This window comes from Alosa alosa, chromosome 16 (assembly GCF_017589495.1).
Source record: "Alosa alosa isolate M-15738 ecotype Scorff River chromosome 16, AALO_Geno_1.1, whole genome shotgun sequence".
NCBI lineage: Eukaryota > Metazoa > Chordata > Actinopteri > Clupeiformes > Clupeidae > Alosa > Alosa alosa.
In genome coordinates this window covers 14,450,082-14,460,125 of record NC_063204.1, presented here as the reverse complement: position 1 = coordinate 14,460,125, position 10,044 = coordinate 14,450,082, and the positions used below count along the sequence as shown (strand labels likewise).

Sequence of the window (10,044 nt, the reverse complement as noted above, 5' to 3'; positions counted from 1 at the left end):
ATACACTCTCATCCCCCATACACCCACACACTCATACACTCTCATCCCCCATACACCCACACACTCATACACTCTCATCCCCCATACACCCACACACTCATACACTCTCATCCCCCATACACCCACACACTCATACACTCTCATCCCCCATACACCCACACACTCATACACTCTCATCCCCCATACACCCACACACTCATACACTCTCATCCCCCATACACCCACACACTCATACACTCTCATCCCCCATACACCCACACACTCATACACTCTCATCCCCCATACACCCACACACTCATACACTCTCATCCCCCATACACCCACACACTCATACACTCTCATCCCCCATACACCCACACACTCATACACTCTCATCCCCCATACACCCACACACTCATACACTCTCATCCCCCATACACCCACACACTCATACACTCTCATCCCCCATACACCCACACACTCATACACTCTCATCCCCCATACACCCACACACTCATACACTCTCATCCCCCATACACCCACACACTCATACACTCTCATCCCCCATACACCCACACACTCATACACTCTCATCCCCCATACACCCACACACTCATACACTCTCATCCCCCATACACCCACACACTCATACACTCTCATCCCCCATACACCCACACACTCATACACTCTCATCCCCCATACACCCACACACTCATACACTCTCATCCCCCATACACCCACACACTCATACACTCTCATCCCCCATACACCCACACACTCATACACTCTCATCCCCCATACACCCACACACTCATACACTCTCATCCCCCATACACCCACACACTCATACACTCTCATCCCCCATACACCCACACACTCATACACTCTCATCCCCCATACACCCACACACTCATACACTCTCATCCCCCATACACCCACACACTCATACACTCTCATCCCCCATACACCCACACACTCATACACTCTCATCCCCCATACACCCACACACTCATACACTCTCATCCCCCATACACCCACACACTCATACACTCTCATCCCCCATACACCCACACACTCATACACTCTCATCCCCCATACACCCACACACTCATACACTCTCATCCCCCATACACCCACACACTCATACACTCTCATCCCCCATACACCCACACACTCATACACTCTCATCCCCCATACACCCACACACTCATACACTCTCATCCCCCATACACCCACACACTCATACACTCTCATCCCCCATACACCCACACACTCATACACTCTCATCCCCCATACACCCACACACTCATACACTCTCATCCCCCATACACCCACACACTCATACACTCTCATCCCCCATACACCCACACACTCATACACTCTCATCCCCCATACACCCACACACTCATACACTCTCATCCCCCATACACCCACACACTCATACACTCTCATCCCCCATACACCCACACACTCATACACTCTCATCCCCCATACACCCACACACTCATACACTCTCATCCCCCATACACCCACACACTCATACACTCTCATCCCCCATACACCCACACACTCATACACTCTCATCCCCCATACACCCACACACTCATACACTCTCATCCCCCATACACCCACACACTCATACACTCTCATCCCCCATACACCCACACACTCATACACTCTCATCCCCCATACACCCACACACTCATACACTCTCATCCCCCATACACCCACACACTCATACACTCTCATCCCCCATACACCCACACACTCATACACTCTCATCCCCCATACACCCACACACTCATACACTCTCATCCCCCATACACCCACACACTCATACACTCTCATCCCCCATACACCCACACACTCATACACTCTCATCCCCCATACACCCACACACTCATACACTCTCATCCCCCATACACCCACACACTCATACACTCTCATCCCCCATACACCCACACACTCATACACTCTCATCCCCCATACACCCACACACTCATACACTCTCATCCCCCATACACCCACACACTCATACACTCTCATCCCCCATACACACACACACACACACACACACACACACACACACACACACACACACACACACACACACACACACAGGCTTACACTCTCATCCCCCATACACCCACACACACACACACACACACACACACACACACACACACACACACACACACACACACACACACACACACACACAGGCTTACACTCTCATCCCCCATACACCCACACACTCATACACTCTCATCCCCCATACACCCACACACTCATACTCACACACGCCCACAGACAGCACGTAGACCCATTGTTCTTCACAAACACGCACACACATAGACAGACACACACATACACACTCAGCACACACGCACACACTCATATGTCCACCCACACACGTTTGAACACATGAACATCCCTCCTGATTTCTATAGAATGCACACAAACAGTCCTCTTCTAGTATGCATACCACCCCCTTAACTGCCCCTGATATCTTATGAATATCAGTAGCCTACTATCAAACTACACAGACAGACTCTAGTCTGAGACACGTGTGTGTGTGTGTGTGTGTGTGTGTGTGTGTGTGTGTGTGTGTGTGTGTGTGTGTGTGTGTGTGTGTGTGTGCATATTTGATGTATGTGTTTGTGTTTACCTTGTGTGTCCCTACATGTTTATGTGCGTGAATGTGTTTGTGTTTGTGTGTGTGGTGAATTCTTACATGCGTGTATGCATACATGTGTGTGTGTGTGTGTGTGTGTGTCCCTTGTCCTTTGATACAATGTTGTGGAGAATGACACACTGTGTGTATTATTCTCTGTGAGCCCCTGTGCTTGTGAGCTCAGCTGCTATGAGTTCAGGCTGGCTCAGACAGGTAGACAGACACAGGTAGACAGGTATTAGACAGGATTTAATGCTAAGGGCAAGGCTGCGGCAGTTCCCTCAGAAAGGCCCCGTTGTTTCAATAAGAAAAAGGCCTCGCAGCTTCACCCTGCGTCTCCCTCTGAAATGAGCTCACAGGCCTCCAGCGGCAGAAGAGAACGTGGCTGTGTCTGAAACGGAAGGCAACTGCTGCTTTGCTGCCTTCAACTCTCTAACGAGTCACTTGCCGTAGCAGGCATCAAGGTAGCAGCTATGAACTTTGTTTCGGACGGCCTAGCAAGATAGCAACACAGAACGTAGTTGCCAGGATACCGACAGCTGTCTTTAATTAGTGGGAGTTGAAGCAGAGATGTTCTACAGAGTCTTTGGTTGAAGGCATCATGAAGGATACGTGTACACTGCCTTCAAGATTCGGCAAAACGAAGGTATCTTAGAAGGCAGCATTTTACAGGAATATTTGATTTGGACATGCCTCGATGCCTCGCTGTCACCGAATGGTATCTTAGAAGGCAGGATCTTTTTCCATTTCGGACACAGCCCAGCAGTCTGTAGGAGATGGCAGGAGACTACAGACTACAGGAGCTGTCTACAAGGACAGTCTCTTAAGTGCAGCCGACTGCCGTGCCTCTATGATAGAGTGGTGTAGACGGGCTGCAGTTTTTTTTTATCAAACATACACATAAACACACACTATCATGCTATCTGTGCAAACATTTGCGATCGTTGTGTGAAAACATTTTGCAGCCACACATATTTATATGCCATGACACAAGAGGAATAAATGATGTCAATCTTTATTTACCTATCCTGGTAAATAATTCTAGTCAGATGTATTTATCTATGTGTGTGTGTGTGTCAGTGTGTGTGTGTGTGTGTGTCTTTGTGTATACAGAAGGGAAAGAGAGAGAATGAGACATTCTGTGTGTGTGTGTGTGTGTGTGTGTGTGTTTACAGAGAGAGAGTGTGTGTGTGTGTGTGTGTGTGTGTGTGTGTGTGTGTGTGTGTGTGTGTGTGTGTGTGTGTGTGTGTGTGTGTGTGGTAGTCGGAGACCAACCTGTTACTTCACAGCATCTACACCAGTCTGACAGCATACGGCGCCCTTATCAACTCCGAGAGAAATGGAAGAAGGGAGCCGTGGAAAAAGAGATACAGCTACTTTCTGTGTGTGTGTGTGTGTGTGTGTGTGTGTGTGTGTGTGTGTGACAGCTGAAACCCTGTGGTGTGTGCACAGAGCAGTGGAGCTTTCAATTAGGTGGCAATAGAACACAGCACAGTTCCTGAATGGTCCCATTTCTACCAGCTTTAGCCTACTGTGTGTAACTCATGTAAATCACAACCAAGTCCCCACCCAGCCCTCTATGGTCAACCAAGTGATTCAGAAATGGCTGCCGGGGGACAGCAGAGGCACACCAAAGACCCCCTGTAACCCCCTGAAGGGCTAGCCTGATGAGCCAGATCCACATCAAGATGTGTAGTCTGGAAACTCACCATTGGCAGTGCTCAATCCGAGGGGTGGGATAAATGGTTGTCTTTCAAATTTCCTCTGCACGCGGAGCTGGTTGGCTAGTTGATCAAACGTTTTCCACTTTTGTTGATCAAAAGCTTAACTCGAGTCGCGGCCAAAGCCGATTCAAAAAATGCTGTTCGTCAGCAGCAGCATCCATCTTCTTTGCCATCTTCTTTGTTTTCAAGTAGCTGGGAATTCACACGGAACCGTCGCAACTCTGCCATCATTATGTTAAGCCTGTCCACCAACTCTATACACGATGTGATTGGCCTGACTGGAGTTTGGTTTTTCTAGCTCGCAAGCCAACGGAGAGTTGCAAGAATACCCTGGCTGCAAATTACATTTGTTGCCACTTGGGTGCGTCTAGATTTCCAGGCTGCTAAAACGCTGTAACATCAACCTGATGAGCCACCTGTGCCACGGTGACTGAACAGATAAACAACATCTTTCATCAGCGGAGGACTGACACATGTGCCCACGTCACCAGTGGGAAGCTGGTACCATCCTAACATCAGGGAACCCTTGCCCCACCTGTGGGCAAGTGTGTGGCTCACACACCGGCCTCTACAAGCACATGAGGTAGCACCAACGCCAACAGCGTTGAACTCCCCACCTACCCTCTCTCTGGAGCACACATCATCATCGGATAGGATGGAGTGTGTGCTAAGAGTGTGTGTGTGTGTGTGTGTGTGTGTGTGAGAGAGAGAACGAGAGAGAGAGAGAGAGAGACAGAGAGAGAGGGAGAGAGAAAAGAATATTGGACTCTAACCTTCTTTAAACCCCTTGTGTATAAGAGCTTCATTTTGCTGCTGAGTTCTTGCAGTAATTGACCTGTGATGACCAGAAACGCCTCAGTGATGAGCATACACACACACACACTGACACACGGGTAGCAATGATGCCATTCCATCAAGGGGCAATCTTAAGCAGAAGAGGGTTTGAGGTAGAGACCTCGTCACACACAGAGATGAGAGAACAGCCTGGAGCTACAGCCACTATCAAAGCACAGAGGAGAGGAGAGAACAGAAGAGGAGGAAAAAGACAAGAGAAGTAAAGAGAGGGGGAAAGGAGACAGTGGTAGAGGAGAGGAGAGGGGATGAGGGACGTAGAGAAAGGGGAGAGAAGAGGGGATGTGAGGTAAAAAGGAGGCGGGAAAACATAGTGCAGGAGAGGAAAGCTGAGGGAAGCAGAGGAGTTGATAGGAGAAGAGAAGCAGGTCTGCCATTCTAACAACACAGCAGGAGAGTTGGAAGCAATACTGTCAGTGTGTGTGTGTGTGTGTGTGTGTGTGTCAGTCACACAGTGCCAGAGATTCTGTAAATCTCTCTGCATGACGCCATCTGTCTGGAGCCGGATGTTACAGTAACATCACTCTGCACATCACTAATTCATTTCCTCTGCTCTCTGGTAAGACAGCCACTCTGGTCTCTGGTAAGACAGCCACACATTTAATCTGAGGTGGAACCTTGTGTTTGTAAGTGATGCACTCTTGATGAAACAGGTATGTTTTTGGACAAACAGGTGGGTTAATGTGTCAGGTTGATGCAAGTTAAGGTGAAATCAATTAGGTCAAATCCATACACTTGTCACAGAAGCTGTCAACGACTGTGTGTGTGTGTGTGTTTGTTTGTGATTGAAGCTGTTGTGAAATGTGTGTGTGTGTGTGTGTGTGTGTGTGTGTGTGTGTGTGTCTGTCCTCAGGTGGTGGGCGAGTGGCGCTTCAGTAAGATCCACTGCGACATCTTTGTCACGCTGGACGTCATGATGTGCACTGCCAGCATCCTCAATCTGTGCGCCATCAGTATCGACAGGTGAGCTGCTCGGGAATAACTAAGCTGTGATCTTTATCAGACTGAGAAAACCAGCAAATGTCAGATGGCTCCGCTTCCTCCCAGAGGCTTCACAGAGGAGAGTTATTCTCTCTCTCTCTCTCCCTCTCTCTCTGTCTATTACAGTTTTTTTCAATCGCTTACAAGCGCTTACCCATACTTCCGATACTTTTTCTAAACTCTTAACACAGACTCACACCTACAAAACACAATTGGCCAAATGGATCATTTTCTTCTCAAAAACACATTTTGTTAAATATATCACAAACACTTCTTTCTCTGCACACACTAACTTTACCAAAACACTGGAAATCTGACTCAAAATGAAATTATTCTGTCAAAGAATAACACTTGTTTTCACTTCACAAGGTACATGCAGTCAATCAAAGTACACCAGGTTTCAAAATACTGGCTATTGTTGACATTACAAAAACTGCTTAGACTTTTATGTTTCAGTTTTTCAGGTATTTGCATGCAATTTTTACACTAAATTTCTTGGTTGGGAACTGTATGTCCACACATATGTTCACATTCAAAAGCATTCCAGTAAAAAGCAAATTAGTTTTTCCCTTTACTGTTTACAACAGGAGGTACAGTAGAAATACTGTTTACAGTATGATAGAACAGAAAAAGTTCTACAGTATTGCTTACAGTGAACAAAATATCCATGAAACAGACAAGCATTCTGAACAAAAGAAAAAAAACAGCAAAAAGCCTAGATAAAAAGGGGGGAACTAAAAAAAAGGACAAAATTAGGCCACATGTGGTTAGGCCACATGTTTTCATCAACATCGCATTGATTACATGATCAATGATAGTGGCACAAATTTCATCACTGACAACAGTTCTTGCAGCCTTTGGAATGCCACCACCACGCATTCTTACCCCTCTACCTTGCCCTCTCCTTGGGCCTGCTCTTCTCCCTGGCCCTGTTCCTCTCACTGCATCTCTCACTGCTCCTGCACCTCTCACTGCATCTCTCACTGGGCCTGCTCTTCTCCCTGGGCCCCTTGCTCTTACTCTTCTTCGTCCAGACATTACAGTGTTTGTATTTTTTCTGTTTCTGTTTCTAAAAAACATCACTCCTCAAAGGCCTCCTTTTACTGTATAGGGGTCAATGTAATGTAAAAAAAAATAACCCCTGCCACTGAGTCTAAGCCAGACTGGAATCAGCTGTGGTTTGCCCAATTTACCCAACATAAATCAGTTGTGTGTCAATTATTCAATTGTTTGTTTATTATCAGCTGAGATATATTGTTTTTGAACTGATATCATTGCAGAAGCAGAGGTTTTTTACTGTATCTAAAGGTTTGGAATATTGTTTTTGCTATTGTGGGATGTTGTGTGTTAACATTCGTAAATACTGCAAAAACAATCCATAATTTTGTTGGGAGGTATAGCTTGTTTGTTAAAGGAATTATCCGGAGTAAAATGCACTTTAGATCAATTTACGGATGATTGGGAGTACATACGTTGAGTTGACATCAAAATCATGTCATTCGGATGTGTTTTGAGAAAGTTCGATTTTACCGTTTTTAGTCAAAACTCGTTAGCCTGGAAGTGACCAGGGCATGTCATTTCGCCGCTACAAAACGCTATTTTTATACCTCTTCTACAGTTCCAAACAACATTACACTTACGCAGTAGTGAGTAGAGGGTCCCTAAAGCCAAACCGAAGTATCCCGAGGTCTTTATGTGGTCGGATAGAGAGTCCAGAATGAATTTCATCAAGCCAGTACCTTTCCGGAAATGTTGCTGCTGCAGCTGGCATCTTTAGGGGAAAGTCCGTAGGAGCATCACATATTTTTTTTCTTTACCCTTCCTTTCTCTCTTTCTCTCTCTCTCTCTCTCTCTCTCTCACTTCCTCTCTCTCCCCCTCTCAAGCTACAGACAGTCGATACAAACATCAGTCTGGGGCTGAAGCCATCTCTCCCCATTTCTTCCTTGTCTTGGATTGATTGCGTGTCTGTGTGTGTGTGTGTGTGTGTGTGTGTGTGTGTGTGTGTGTGTGTGTGTGTGTGTGTGTGTGTGTGTGTGTGTGTGTGTGTGTGGATGCTCATTGATTTGCAGGCATTTCCAGAGATGCAACCGGAAAAATGAGGCTTGCCTGTGTAAACCTATTTGCGTGAAATGCATGTGTGCATGTGTGTGTGTGTGTGTGTGTGTGTGTGTGTGTGTGTGTGTGTGTGTGTGTGTTTGTGTGTGAATGCATATGTGTGCTCATGGCTGAATGTCCCATACTGTATATCCGTCTACAGAACCTCTGCAGTCATTACTCGACACAGCATCACAACCAGGGCTGAATGGATCAGAGACATGCTGCGAGTGCTGTGTGTGTGTGTGTGTGTTTGTTTGTGTGTGTGTGTGAGTATATGTGTATGTGTGTGTGAGTATATGTGTATTTGAGTGTGTGTGTATGTGAGTGTGTGGGTGTGTGCCTGTGCGTGTGCGTGTGTGTGTGTGTGTGGGTGTGTGCGTGTGTGTGTGTGTGTGTGAATGAGTGGGCAGCTTCATCTTCCAGCATGAGATTGGTGATGCTTTGATCAGGGCCATGAATCAGCTACAGCCTCCAGACCAGTAGAGAGAGCAGAGAGCCCAGTTTTTCACAGACACACACTCACCCACTCTGTGTACTCAAGGGCCTGATGACTTCTGATCTGTGAGTGTGTGTCCCACACACACACACACACTCTCAGGTACACACCAACGTAGCCACGCCTGATGACTATTGACTGATCTCTCTCTCTCTCTCTTACTCTTTCTCTCTCTCACACACACACGCACACACACACGCACGCACACACACCCACACACACTCTCTCAGGTACACGGCGGTGGCCATGCCCATGCTGTATAACACACGCTACAGCTCCAGGAGGAGGGTCACCATCATGATCTCCGTGGTCTGGGTGCTCTCCTTTGCCATCTCATGCCCCCTGCTCTTCGGCCTTAACAGCACAGGTAAGACACAGAAAGAGACGTGTGTTTGTGTGTGTGTGTGTGTGTGTGTGAGAGAAAGAGAGTGTACAGTATGTCTGTGGCTCTGTGCTTTTACCTCAGTGTGTGTGTGTGTGTGTGTGTGTGTGTGTGTGTGTGTGTGTATGCATTGTGTCATTTTGCACAGCATACTGTTTCCACCATGTTGTTCTTTGAACTTTCATTAGGAACATTTGGCATTCAGTGGAGCCGCTGGGAGCTGACACTGACTCGGACTCATCTGGCTGCATCAGAAAAAGCTTTCAGATCCGCCAGACATCCCCTCTCCCCAAACACACCTCAGTCTGGAGCACAGTAGAGTGTGTGTCTCCCCAAACACACCTCAGTCTGGAGCACAGTAGAGTGTGTGTCTCCCCAAACACACCTCACGCTGGAGCATAGTGGAGTGTGTGTCTCCCCAAACACACCTCAGTCTGGAGCTCAGTAGAGTGTGTGTCCCCAAACACACTTCAGTCTGGAGCATGGTAGAGTGTGTCTCCCCAAACACACCTCAGTCTGGAGCACAGTAGAGTGTGTCCCCAAAAACACCTCAGTCTGGAGCACAGTAAAGTGTGTCTCCCCAAACACACCGCAGTCTGAAGTCTGGATCAAAAGTAAACACCAAATATACACTGAAGTTTCCTCAAACACTGAAAGAGAACACAAGCCGAAGTAGGCCTAATTAAAGTTATTTGAAGTTGCTTGTTACCATGGTGTCCCTGTGCTTTGAGTATCTTTGAGACCCTGTAAGTTCCTTTGAGTCCCTGTGCGCTTTGAGTATCTTTGTATTGTGGCTGTTGGCTCACATGATGTGGTATGATGTGATTCATTCCTTTTCATCTGTTACTTTTCTTTGTT

The 10,044-nt window shown here is 47.1% G+C and overlaps 1 protein-coding gene across 1 annotated transcript in view; it reads left to right on the top strand.

Moving 5' to 3' along the window:
* Positions 1–10,044, top strand: part of drd2a (dopamine receptor D2a) — a 29,827-nt gene that overhangs the window by 11,675 nt on the left and 8,108 nt on the right. The window contains exons 3-4 of the mRNA XM_048266323.1: positions 6,083–6,192; positions 9,035–9,171. Of these exons, the coding sequence (XP_048122280.1) occupies positions 6,083–6,192; positions 9,035–9,171 (247 nt within the window). The remainder of the gene's footprint in view (positions 1–6,082; positions 6,193–9,034; positions 9,172–10,044) is intronic.